The sequence below is a fragment of the Hemitrygon akajei genome, chromosome 5, assembly GCF_048418815.1.
Source record: "Hemitrygon akajei chromosome 5, sHemAka1.3, whole genome shotgun sequence".
NCBI lineage: Eukaryota > Metazoa > Chordata > Chondrichthyes > Myliobatiformes > Dasyatidae > Hemitrygon > Hemitrygon akajei.
Genome location: NC_133128.1, coordinates 115,807,239 through 115,821,307, shown reverse-complemented (window position 1 = coordinate 115,821,307; position 14,069 = coordinate 115,807,239). Strand labels below are relative to the sequence as shown.

The following is a 14,069-nucleotide window of genomic DNA, read 5'->3' as shown; positions in this document are numbered from 1 at the left end:
ACCAGGTAGAATAACAGTTCACCATGGACTAGATGAAATGAAGAGCCTGTTTCTGTGCTGCAGTGTTCTATGCCTCTATGACCCTGGTGTAATTACCTCTCTAGCCTGGATAAGAATAGACAACACCTCCCTTCCTGTTCCTCTGCCTTAGATTATTTGTAATATTCACAGGACAGGAAGAAGCTGCAAAGGATCGTGAATTGAGACAGCTCCATTGTGGGCACTAACCTTCACACAGTAGGTAATGCCTCAAAAAGGTGGCATCTATCATTGTGGACCCTCACCATCTAGGACATGGCCTCTTCTCATTGCTACCATCAGTGAGGAGGTACAGGAGCCTTGAGACACAATGTTTTTGGAACAGCTTCTTACCCTCCACCATCAGATTTCTGAATGGACCATAAACCCAAAACATTACCTCACTTTTTGCACTAATTGTTTTTATATATATCTTATTGTAACATATACTTTTTTATGATTGCACTGTACTGCTACCACAAAACAACAAATGTATTTCACAACATGTCAGTGATATTAAACCTGATTCTAATTCCAAAATACTTCTTATTCTCTTCTCATTATGACCACCAGTGAGGAAGTACAGGAGCCTGGAGACACACACTCAATGTTTTAGGAACAGCTTCTTCCCGTCTGACATCAGACTTCTGAATGGACAATGAACCCATGAACACTTCCTCTCTATTTCATTGTTCTCTTATTTATATATATATATATATATTTTTTTCTTATCAAAATTTATATATTTTTTAAAATGTCATGCACTGCACTGCTGCTATAAAACAGCAAATTTCATAGCATGCGTCAGTGATATTAAACCTGATTCTAAGATTCTGATTCCCAAATTCTTAAACTTTGCTAACATTTCTGTTGTCGTGCCTAATCAAATATCCTTTCACAGTCCATGTACTCAGCATCCGCTGCACTCTGTGAATGGGTCCAGTGACTGAATGCACACACAGATGATTACTCTGAGGGTCTACGCCCCAGCTTGGCGATGGGAAGAGACACCAAACACTCACCTTTCACTTCCAGTTTGCTGCTGCATTGTTTGGTGCCGTATTCATTGATGGCCTTGCAGGAGTACATTCCAGAGTCAGACCTCTGCACGGCCATGATATTGAGGTGGAACCGTCCGCCCTCACCCTCCAGCATGTGGTGGCGGCTGTCGGCCTTCACCGGCTCCCGGTTCCGTAGCCTGCCACCGAAAAGTTCAATGTAAATTTACTACCAAAGTACACATATACAACCCTGAGCTTCATTTCCTTGCGGGCATTCACAGTAAGTACAAAGAAAGGTAATAGAATCACTGAAAGAACACACCAAACAAGACAGACAAAACACCATAGACTGTACAAATACAAACTGAAAGAAGAAATACTAATAGTAATTAATAAACAATAAATATTGAGAACATGAGATGAAGAGTCCTTGAAAGTGAGTCCACAGTTTGTGGGAACAGTTCAGTGACTGGGCGAGTGAAGTAAAGTTATCCCCTCTGGATCAAGAGTCTGATGGATGAGGGGTAATAACTGTTCCTGAACAGTTATTATACAACAATACTGCTCCTGGTTAAAGGTGAGACAAGTAGTCAGTGCGCGGGGCTGCTGGAAGTGAAGTGCTAGCCTTCCCAACACTTCCAACTCTTCAGGAATCACCCAACACTCCAAGCATGGAGGCTTGGTTTGGCGGAATGTTCTGGGCACTGGTAGTACTATCAAATGTTGAATACTATTGAACATTTAAAGGCCTGGATGGAATGAATGTGGAGTGCATGTTTCCTACAGTGGGGGAGTCTAGGACCAGAGAGCGTAGCCTCATTATAGAAAGACGTCCCTTTATAACAGAGATGAGGAGGAATTTCTTTAGCCAGAGGATGTTGAATCTGTGAATTCATTACCACATATGGCTGTGGAGACCAAATCATTGGGAATATTTAAAGCGGAGGATCATAGGTTCTTGATTAGTAAGGGCATCAAATGTTATGGGGAGAAGGCAGGAGAATAGTATTGAGAATCATCCTTGATGGAATGGTGTAGACTTGATGGGCTAAATGGACTAATTCTGCTCCTGTGTCTTACAATCTTATGATTGTTGCCACTTGTACAGTGGTGCTAGAAAGTTTGTGAACACTATAGAATTTCTATTTCTGCATAAATATGACTTAAAATGTGATCAGATCTTCACGGAAGTCCTAACACTAGATAAAGAGAACCCAATTAAATAATTAACACAAAAACATTATACTTGTTCATTTATTTGAGAAAAATGATCCAATATTACATGAATTTGTTGGAAAAAGAATGTGAACCTCCAGGGTAATGCCTTTTACAAAAGCTATTTGGAACCATGTGTTCCGATCAATAAGATGAGTTTGGAGGTGTGGGTAGAGCCTCTTCTCTCAAGAAAGATCTGTTATGTGCACCATGCCTCGATCAAAACAACTTTCTGAGGACCTTAGAAGAAGAATTTTGGAGATTCATAAAACTGGAAAAGGCTACAAAAGCATTTCTAAAGATCCAAGCGTTCACCAGTTCTCAGTAAGAGAAATTGTCTGCAAATGGAAAAAATTCAGTACTGTTGCTACTCTCCCTAGGGGTGGGCATCCTGCAAAGGTCACACCAAAAGGACAATGTGCAGTGCTGAAGGAAGTGAAAAATAACTCAAGGGTAACAGCAAAAGATCTGCAGAAATCTCTAGAACTTGCTAAAGTCTCTGTTCATGTCTCCACTATAAGAAAAACACTGAAAAAGAATGGGGTTCTTGGAAGGTCACCATGGAGGAAATGACCATTCTCCAAAAACATTGTTGCACATCTCAAATTTGCAAAAGACCACCTGGATGTTCTACAATGCTTCTGGGACTTTGCTCTGTTGACGTATGAGACAAAAGGAACTTTTTGGCAGGAATGCTCATTATTATGTTGGGAGGAAAAAGGGCTCTGTACACCAACACCAAGGCCTCATCCCAACTGTGAAGTATGGTGGAAGGAGCATCATGGTTTGGGGCTGCTTTGCTGCCTCAGGGCTAGGACAGCCTGCAATCGTTGAGGGAACAATTAATTCAAAATTGTATCAAGATATTTTATAGGAGAATGTCAGTTTAGCAGTCCATCACCTGAAGCTTAATAGAAGTTTGATAATGCAACAAGACAATGATCTGAAAGACAAGAGTAAATCAACAACAGAATGGTTTAAAAAAGAATATCTGTGGTTTGGAATGGCCAAGTCAAAGTCCCAACCTTAGTCCTATAGAAATGTTGAAGAAGGACCTGAAGCAAGCAGTTCATGCAAGGAAGCCCACCAACATCCTAGAGTTGAAGCCGTTTTGTAAGGAGGAATACCCTAAAATTCCTCCAAGCCGATGTGCAGGACTGCCCAACAGTTACTGGAAATGTTTGGTTGAAGTTATTGCTGTACAAGGGGGTCACACCAGTTACTGAAAGCAAAGGTTCACAAACTTTTTCCAACAAATACACGTAATATTGGATAATTTCCCTCATTACATAAATGAAGTTTAATGTTTTTGTGTTATTTATTTAATTGAGTTCTCTTTTATCTAGGTTTAGGACTGATGTGAAGATCTCATTTTAGGTCATATTTATGCAGAAATAGAGAAAACTCTACAGGGTTCACAGGCTTTCTAGCACCACTGTACCAAAAGACAGCATACTGTTCATACAGATCAATTCACTTAGATGCTTTGAGTCAGTAATACTGCTGTAAGATTTTCTTTGCACCTATGCACACATGTACTTCTGCATGTGACAATCAACTTGACTTTGACTTTAAAATCTGATCTACACAAATGTCATTTACCCACATTAGGTCTGTTATGATCTCCACCTTGGTGATTTACATACTTCACTGAATGTTTCTTAAATGTCATGAGGGTAAGGGAGCAGCTGCAGAACCACCACAGGAGTCCTTGAGCACCGCAACACAGAAACTGGTCCTTTGGCCTATGTAGTCCATGCTAAGCTGTTATTCTGCCTAGTTCCTTCGACCTACACCTGGACCATATCCCTCCAACCCTCCTATTCATGCACTTAACCAAACTTTTCGAAACACAGAAAACCTACAGCACAATACAGGCCCTTCGGCCCACAAAGCTGTGCCAAACATGTCCTTAACTGAGAAATTACCTGGGGTTACCCATAGCCCTCTATTTTTCTGAGCTCCATCTACCTAAAACAGGTAGTTGGAGCTCGTCAGCCTGGGAAGGCAGTCCATTTAAGAGAGGGAAAACTGATTTCAAACCTCCGCTGCCTTGCGGCCATACCCACTCATGGGAAAGGCTTCGGGAGTAAACCCTGAGGACAAATCTGGAGCTGGAGTCCCTAAGGCAGTCCAACGTTGCCTTCGACCTCGCTCTGGCAACTCCTGCGACGTCACTGGTGCCAAGCTGTATCGGCCCTTGCCCTTCCCTTGGACAACATAGGTGGCGTGGAGAGGGGAGACTCGCTGCATGGGCAACAGCCGGTCTTCCATACAACCTCGCCCAGGCCTGCGCCCTGGAGAAGACTTTCCAGGCGCAGATCCATAGTCTCGCGAGACTAATGGATGCCATACATATACCCATCCAGGAGTCTCTTAAAAGACCGCATTGTATTCGCCTCCACCACCATCGCCGGCAGCCCATTCCACACACTCACCACTCTGCGTAAAAAAACTTACCCCTGACATCTCCTCTGTACCTACTTCCAAGCACCTTAAAACTACACCCTTGCGTGCTAGCCATTTCAGCCCTGGGAAAAAGCCTCTGACTATCCACACGATCAATGCCTCTCATCATCTTATACACCTCTATCAGGTCACCTTTCATCCTCCACCACTCCAGGGAAAAAAGGCAGAGTTCACTCAACCTGTTCTCATAAGGCATGCTCCCCAATCCAGGCAACATCCTTGTAAATCCCCTCTGCACCCTTTCTGTGGTTTCCACATCCTTCCTATAGTAAGATGACCAGAACTGAGCACAGTACTCCAAGTGGGGTCTGACCAGGATCCTATATAGCTGCAACATTACCTCTCGGCTCCAAAACTCAATCCCATGAAAACTGAAGGCCAATGCAACGTATGCCTTCTTAACCACAGAGTCAACCTGCACAGCAGCCTTGAGTGTCCTATGAACTCAGACCCCAAGATCCCTCTGATCCTCCACATTGCCAAGAGTCTTACCATTAATACTATATTCTGCCATCATATTTGACCTACCAAAATGAACCACCTCACACTTAAAAGTGGATAAATCTCCGGGTCCTGACCGGATATTCCCCAGGACCTTGAGGGAAGTTTGTGTAGAGATAGCAGGAGCTCTGACGGAGATCTTTCAGATGTCATTAGAAACGGGGATTGTGCCGGAGGATTGGCGTATTGCTCATGTGGTTCCATTGTTTAAAAAGGGTTCTAGAAGTAAGCCTGGCAATTATAGACCTGTCAGTTTGACATCAGTGGTGGGTAAATTAATGGAAAGTATTCTTAGAGATAGTATTTATAATTATCTGGATAGACAGGATCTGATTAGGAGTAGCCAGCATGGATTTGTGCGTGGAAGGTCATGTTTGACAAACCTTATTGAATTTTTTGAAGTAGTTATGAGGAATGTTGACGAGGGTAAGGCAGTGGATGTAGTCTATATGGACTTCAGCAAGGCCTTTGACAAAGTTCCACATGGAAGGTTAGTTAAGAAGGTTCAGTCGTTAGGTATTAATGCTGGAGTAATAAAATGGATTCAACAGTGGCTAGATGGGAGATGCCAGAGAGTAGTGGTGGATAATTGTTTATCGGGATGGAGGCCGGTGACTAGCGGGGTGCCTCAGGGATCTGTTTTGGGCCCGATGTTGTTTGTAATATACATAAATGATCTGGATGATGGGGTGGTAAATTGGATTAGTAAGTATGCTGATGATACTAAGGTAGGAGGTGTTGTGGATAATGAGGTGGGTTTTCAAAGCTTGCAGGGAGATTTATGCCGGTTAGAAGAATGGGCTGAACGTTGGCAGATGGAGTTTAATGCTGAGAAGTGTGAGGTTCTACATTTTGGCAGGAATAATCCAAATAGAACATACAGGGTAAATGGTAGGGCATTGAGGAATGCAGTGGAACAGAGAGATCTAGGAATAACAGTGCATAGTTCCCTGAAGGTGGAGTCTCATGTAGATAGGGTGGTGAAGAAGGCTTTTGGAATGCTGGCCTTTATAAATCAGAGCACTGAGTACAGAAGATGGGATGTAATGTTAAAATTGTACAAGGCATTGGTAAGGCCAAATTTGGAATATTGTGTACAGTTCTGGTCACCGAATTATAGGAAAGATATCAATAAATTAGAGAGAGTGCAGAGACGATTTACTAGGATGTTACCTGGGTTTCAGCACTTAAGTTACAGAGAAAGGTTGAACAAGTTAGGTCTCTATTCATTGGAGCGTAGAAGGTTGAGGGGGGATTTGATCGAGGTATTTAAAATGTTGAGAGGGATAGATAGAGTTGACGTGAATAGGCTGTTTCCATTGAGAGTAGGGGAGATTCAAACGAGAGGACATGATTTGAGAGTTAGGGGGCAAAAGTTTAAGAGAAATACGAGGGGGTATTTCTTTACTCAGAGAGTGATAGCTGTGTGGAATGAGCTTCCTGTAGAAGTAATAGAGGCCAGTTCAGTTGTGTCATTTAAGGTAAAATTGGATAGGTATATGGACAGGAAAGGAGTGGAGGGTTATGGGCTGAGTGCGGGTAGGTGGGACTAGGTGAGATTAAGAGTTCGGCATGGACTAGGAGGGCCGGAATGGCCTGTTTCCGTGCTGTGATTGTTATATGGTTATATGGTTATCTGGGTTGAACTCCATCTGCCACTTCTCAGCCCATTTTTGCATCCTATCAATGTCCCGCTATAACCACTGACAGCCCTCCACACTATCCAGAACACCCCCAACCTTTGTATCATCAGCAAATTTACTAACTCATCCCTCCACTTCTTCATCCAGGTCATTTATAAAGATCATGAAGAGCAGGGGTCCCAGAACAGATCCCTGAGGCACACCACTGGTCACCGGCCTCCATGCAGAATATGACCTGTCTACCACCACTCTTTGCCTTCTGTGGACAAGTCAGTTCTGGATCCACAAAGCAATGTCCCCTTGGATACCATGCCTCCTTACTTTCTCAATAAGCCTTGCATGGGGTACCTTATCAAATGCCTTGCTGAAATCCATATACGCTGCATCCACTGCTCTACCATCATCAATGTGTTTGGTCACATCCTCAAAAAAATCAATCAGACTCGTAAGTCATGACGTGCCTTTCACAAAGCCATGCTGACTATTCTTAATCATATTATGCCTCTCCAAATGTTCATAAATCCTGCCTGCCTATCAGGACCTTCTCCAACAACTTACCAACCACTGAAGTAAGACTCACTGGTCTATAATTTCCTGGCTATCTCTATGCCCTTTCTTGAATAATGGAACAACATCCGTAACCCTCCAATCCTCTGGAACCTCTCCTATTCCCATCGATGACGCAAAGACCATCGCCAGAGGCTCAGCAATCTCCTCCCTTGCCTCCCACAGTAGCCTAGGGTACACCTTGTCTGGTTCTGGTGACTTATCCTTCTTGATGCTTTCCAAAAGCTCCTGCACATCCTCTTTCTTAATATCTACATGCAAAAGCTTTTCAGTCCAATGTAAATCATCCCTTTAACCGCCAAGATCCTTTTCCGTAGTGAATACTGAAGTACTCATTAAGTACCTCTATACTCATTAAGTATTCATTAAGTACCTTTGCTATCTCCTCTGGTTCCATACACACTTTCTCACTGTCACACTTGATTGGTCCTACTCTCTCATGTCTTATCCTCTTGCTCTTAACATACTTGTAGAATGCCTTGGGGTTTTCCTTAATCCTGTCCGCCAAGGCCTTCTCATGGCTCCTTCTGTCTCTCCTAATTTCTTTCTTGAGCTCCTTCCTGCTAGCCTTATAATCTTCTAGATCTCTATCATTACCCAGCTTTTTGAACCTTTTGTAAGTTCTTTTTTTCTTGACTAGATTTACAAGTCTTTGCACACCACGGTTCCTGTACCCTACCATCCTTTCCTTGTCTTATTGGAACGTACCGGTGAAGAACTCCACGCAAATATCCCCTGAACATTTGCCACATTTCTTCCGTATATTTCCCTGAGAACATCTATTTCCAATTTATGCTTCCTTATTCCTGACTGATAGCCTCATATTTCCCCTTGCTCCAATTAAACTTCAATTTTCTGAAATGTTTGAATTGAACCCTCATCCACCACTTCCACTGGCAGCTTGTTCCACACTCATTCCACCCTCTGACTGAAGTAGGCCCACCTCAGGTTCCTCTTAAACACTTAATCTTTCATGCTTAACATATGACTTCTAGTCCTGGTCTCCCTCTTCCTCAGTGGAAAAAACCTGCTTACATTTACCCTGTGTATACCCCTCATCATTTTGTATACCTCTATCAAATCTCCCCTCATTCTCCTACACTCCAGGGAATAAACTTCTAACCTATTCAACCTTTCTATACAAGTCCTCAAGAGGAATATGGAAGGTTATGGTCCGGGTGCAGGCCGATGGGATGAGGGGGAATAACAGTTTGGCATGGATTGGATGGACTGAAGGACTGTTTTTGTGCTGTGGTCTCTATAACTCTAGTTTTCAGGTGAGAGGAAGGAAATTTTAGAGGGGATGAGGATTTCAAGATTGTTTAAAGCCAATTCTAGTACACATGTGTAAAGGATAACCAAATAATTTTTACTCTGGATCTGATGCAGCCAAAAATAAACTCTCAATAAGATAAAGAATGCAATAAAAAACACAATGAATATAATCAATGTATATGAGATATATTTATATGATCAGAAAGTGACACTTGGCACAGGAGATTAAGTACATAAGGTGACTGACAGGAAATGATAAAGGAGTGGTCATGGGTTGGGTTAGTAGTGGAGATGTTGATCAGCATTACTGTTTGGGGAAAGTAATTGTTTTCAGATGGGCAAGTTTATTTTTACACAGAGAGTGGTTGATATTGGAACTCACTCGTGGAATCAAATAGATACCGTGTTAAAGAGATATTCAGATGAGGCAGAGAAGAATGTGGTCCTAACATTGGACTAGTGAAGATGGTCACAGGCATGATGGGCTGAGTGGCCTGTTTCTGTGCTATAAACCTCTATGATGTTATTAGTTCTGACAACTAGATTGTGTTCAATGTCTCTGTCCACTGGTTAGAGGCATAAAACCAGAATGAGGGAACATACCACTCCTGTCCTAGCTTCTCTGCATTGGCTTCCTGTATCTTTTAGAATTGATTTTAAAGTTTTCTTACTCATTTTTAAAGCTCCCAATGGTCTGGGACTGACATCCATCACAGAATCACTTGTGTTTTATAATCCTGCTCTTGTGCCCAGGTCTTCTTCCACTGGTCTCTTAAATTTAAACAATCTCCCTCAAAAGATAATTGACAGGTCAGCTTTTTTGAACTATGCTCCAAAATTGTGGAACTCAATAACTGAACCTATTAGGAAGCTGACTGAGTTGATATTTTTAAATGCCAGCTCAAAACCTACTTATTTAACCTTGCTTTTAACTAACATTTTTTGTCTTTTTTTAATTTTTAAAATCTTTTTATTGATACATTATTTTCTACAGCTATAAAATGATACAAGACTTCAACCAGTTGATATATATACAATTAATAAAGCTGAAGAAAAAAAACTACAAGAGAAGGAAAAAGAAAAAAGAAAAAAAAAGAGAAAAAAGAAAAAAAAAAGAGAAAAAAAGGAAAAAAACCCCATTAGGAATCAACTCCCAGAGCAGTACGTCTTACCATCCTCTATACAGAAGAATCATCAACCACCAATTCACATTTATATAAAATAAAATTGGAAGGAAACCATATAATTTAATTCAATTTAAATGATAATATTTGGCAAAAGAATCCCACCTTGTCTCAAAATCAAATCGAGGATCAAAGGTTCTACTTCTAATTTTTTCCAAACTGAGACATAACATTACTTGAGATAACCATTGAATTAGTGTAGGGACAGAGGTATCTTTCCACTTCAATAAAATAGCCCTTAATATGACCTTTGTTAATGAAGATTGGTTGCGAGTTCTGAAAATGGTCAATTCTTCCTCGATATGTGCCAATCACTGTTTAATTCAATTTAAAATTGTTCACCGTTATTATTTAACAAAGGAGAGACTATCCAAAATATTTCCTAACATAGACAATTATTGCGATAGGTGTAAAACTGAAGCAGCCACTTTGTCACATATGTTCTGGTCATGTTCTTCATTAAAATCCTTTTGGAGATCTTTATTTTCTACAATTTCTAAAGCTCTGAAAATTAATTTACAACCTAATACATTGACTGTTCTATTTGGAATAGTTCTGCATCATATTCAGGGTATTACCTCTTCAGACCAACATGTAATTGCATTTGTTACTTTGTTGGCAAGAAGGGATACTTTTTGCCTTTTATTTTCATGTTAATTTTTATTTTTAATTTTATTCTCATGCTTGCACTTTATCATATTATAAAGCTTTTTAAACTATAAAAAAAGTGTTCTATAACTAAGTTAGTATTATTATTGATTTTTTTTCTCATATCAAGCTGGTAAAACCTGATATGGGCATGGCTGAGCACACTCATCAAGTCAAGTCAACTTTTATTGTCATTTCGAGCATAACTGCTGGTACAGTAAAAATGAGACAACGTTTTTCAGGACCATGGTTTACATGACACAGTACAAAAAATTAGACTGAACTATGTAATAAAAAAAACCCACAGAGAAAGCTATACTAGACTACAGACCTACACTGGACTGCATAAAGTGCACAAAAACAGTGCAGGCATTACAATAAATAATAAACAGGACAGTAGGGCAAGGTGTCAGTCCAGGCTTCGGGTATTGAGGAGTCTGATAGCTTGGGGGAAGAAACTGTTATATAGTCTGGTCATCGCTCAATTGCTAGGAACTTTCAGGCTATTCTAGTGATGTTTAGTATGTATTGTGTATTTCTGATAATTCTTTTGTGTTAGCCACCTGGTCCTGTATTGCCACAAGGAACCCTCTGTTTCTGGGAAGAGGTCTCCAACTTTGAGCCAGGCGTTCGACACTTCTTTGTCAATATCTAGTCTGCTCCTATGGTGGGGATGTCTTCCATGGAGGGTCATGCTCTTCTTCTGGTTAACTCTTTCTTCAATAGTGATAATTTCTTCATTTTTCTGGGTTGTGCTCTCATTTAAGTTTAGTGGTGTATACTTCTTATCAGAATTGCACATGCTCGCACGGAGTGCTGAATCCTGTTTTTGTTGATGAAAGTTCATCTGGCTGTTGTGTAAATGTTTAATATCTGTTATTGTTATTCCTCTTCCTCCTCCTATCCCAGGTAGTGTTAATCTAAGTGCATTCAAGTGTAGAGTTAATATTAAGAATTACGATTATTATTATTTCCCCCACACACTTCGGTGTGTGGAAGCTTTCCAATTGGGAACCCTGACCGATCTTGTAAGACTCCTTCATGAGATGCGGCTGACTGCTATAGAATTCCAAGTCAGGCTGGTACATGACTTGGAGGGGTAACTGCAGGGTGTGGTGACCTCAGCCAGAAGTCCCGGGGCTCTCACTCACCAGTAAATGATAGGTTTCGGCTCGCCCTGCACGCACACGGTCAGACTAATGTTCTCTCCTTCCACTGCAGTCTGGTTGCTCAAAGGCACCTAAACAAAGATACATAGCATGGTCAGCAGTTGGTGGGACAGGGGTGGGAATATATCAAAGGCCCTCGAGTGGCTAGGCTGAGTGGGACTGAGGCACGGAACAATGGCTTGGCTCCTAATATGGCAGCCCTGTTTGAAGGGGAGAGCAGGTCAGTGAGGGTGGGATACCGGAGGGAGACAACCTCCAGAGTGGGATACCAGAGGGAGATAAGTTTTGTGCCCCTTATCTAAGAAAGGATAGGTTGGGATTGAAGAGGGTCCAGTGAATGTTCACTAGGATGATCTAAGGAATGAAAGAGTAAACATAAAAGAAGCTTTTGATGGCTCTGGGCCTGTACTCGCTGGAGATGAGAAGAATGGGGTGGGGGGGGGGGGGGGAAGATGGCGGAAGTTGCGGAGAATTTGCTGAACGCGGAGGCTGGCGGAGTGCTAGGTGAGGACAAGAGAAACCCTATCCCTGGTAGGATAGCAGGAAGATGGGCTGAGAGCAGACGTAGGTAAAATGGAAGAGATGTGGTTAAGGGCAGTGTTGATGGCGGGGGAAAGAAAGCCCTGTTCTTTGAAGGAGGAGGACATCTCCTTTGTTCTGGAATGAAAAACATCATCCTGAGAGCAGATGCAGTGGAGGCAGAAGATTTGGGAGAAGGGGATGACATTTTTACAAGTAATAGGACGGGAAGGGGTACAGTCCAGGTAGTTGTGAGAGTCCATGGGTTTTTAATGGACATCAGTAGATAAGCTGTCTCCAGGGATAGAGAAAGGGGAGGGAAGTGTCAGAAATGGACCGGGTAAGATTGAGGGCAGGATGGAAGTTGGAGGCAAAGTTGATGAAGTCAACAACATCTGCATGGGTGCAGGAAGCAGCATCTATGCAATAGCGTAGAAAAAGTGGGGGATGGATGCCAGTGTAGTCTTGAAACACAGACTGTTCCACATAGCCGACAAAAAGGCAGGCATAGCTGGGACCCATGTGAGTGCACATGGCTTATGCCTTTTCTTTGAAGGAGGTGGGAGGAGCCAAGGGAGAAATTATTGAGAGTGAGGACAAGTTCCTCTAGATGGAGAAGAGTGGTTGTGGAGGGGAACTGGTTACGTCTGGTGTCCAGAAAGAAAAGGAGAGCTTTGAGGCTTTCCTGGTGCAGGATGGAGGTGCATAGGGACTGGATATCCACAGTAAAAAATATGACAGGGGCCAGGGAACTTGAAATCTTTGAAAAGATCCAGAGTGTGTGAAGTGTCACAGATGTAGATAGTGAGGGACTGAACGAGCAGAGATAAAACAGAGTCGAGGTATGCAGTGGGGCAGGAACAAGCTGAAACAATGGATCTACCTGCTTTGTGGATCTTGTGTAGGAGGTAGAAATGGGAGGTGAGAAGTGCGGGAACTATAAGGTTGGTGGCAGTGAATAGTAGATCCCCAGAGCAGATAAGGTCGGTGAAGGTGTGGGAGACAATGGCCTGGTGCTCTTTAGTGGGGTCATGTTCGAGGGGCAAATAAGAGGTGTCTGAGAGTTGTTTCTGGGCCTCAGCAAGGTAGAGGTCAGTATGCTCTTGAATGATAGAAAAATGGAGGGCTATGTGGGAGGGAGGGGGCAGATTGATTTTGGAGTAGGTTAAAAGGTCAGCACAACATAATTGGCTGAAGGGCCTATACTGCGCTGTAATGTTCTATGTTCTAGTCGCTGAGAAACGCAAGAGATTCTCTGGAGGGTAAATTCTGAGATGATGTCCCTCTCATGGGAGAGTCCAGTACCAGAGGGCACAGTTCTAGAATAAAGAGACATCTAACTAGGTCTGAGAGATGTAAGTATTTCTATAATAGAGTTGAGAGTCTTTGGAACTGCTTGCTTCAGAGAGTTGTGGGGGCAGAGATCTCAGGTACATTTAAGGCCAAGTTAGATTTCTAATCAAAAAGGAGATGTGGGGTGGGGGGAGGGTTAGATTGATTTTAGAATACTGTAGGTTAAAAGGTTGGCACAACAGTGTGGGCTGAAGGGCTGTATTGTTCTGTAATGTTCTACTCTTGGCAAGAGGACAGGGAAGTGGATAAGGAATGCTAGACTGGCTATAAATTGAAACTGGAATTAGAATTGGTTTATTATCGTCAAGTATAGAGATACAGTGAAGAGCTTGTCTTGCATACTGTTCATACAGACCAGATCACAGTGCACAGAGGTAGAACAAGGTAAAGCAGTAATAGAATACAGAATGAAGTGTAACAACTACAAAGACAGTGCAGTGCACATAGACTATATTGTACGGATGGCATGGTTAGTGTAACAGTATTACAGCGCCAGTGACCCAGGTT

The 14,069-nt window shown here is 42.1% G+C and overlaps 1 protein-coding gene across 10 annotated transcripts in view; it reads right to left on the bottom strand.

Moving 5' to 3' along the window:
- spega (striated muscle enriched protein kinase a) overlaps nucleotides 1–14,069 on the bottom strand; it is a 705,926-nt gene that overhangs the window by 345,216 nt on the left and 346,641 nt on the right. For all 10 annotated transcript variants that reach the window (XM_073046262.1, XM_073046259.1, XM_073046255.1 and 7 more), the window contains 2 exons: nucleotides 11,673–11,761; nucleotides 1,041–1,216 (listed from right to left, as the gene is read on the bottom strand). In XM_073046262.1, coding sequence (XP_072902363.1) covers nucleotides 1,041–1,216; nucleotides 11,673–11,761 — 265 coding nt within the window. The remainder of the gene's footprint in view (nucleotides 1–1,040; nucleotides 1,217–11,672; nucleotides 11,762–14,069) is intronic.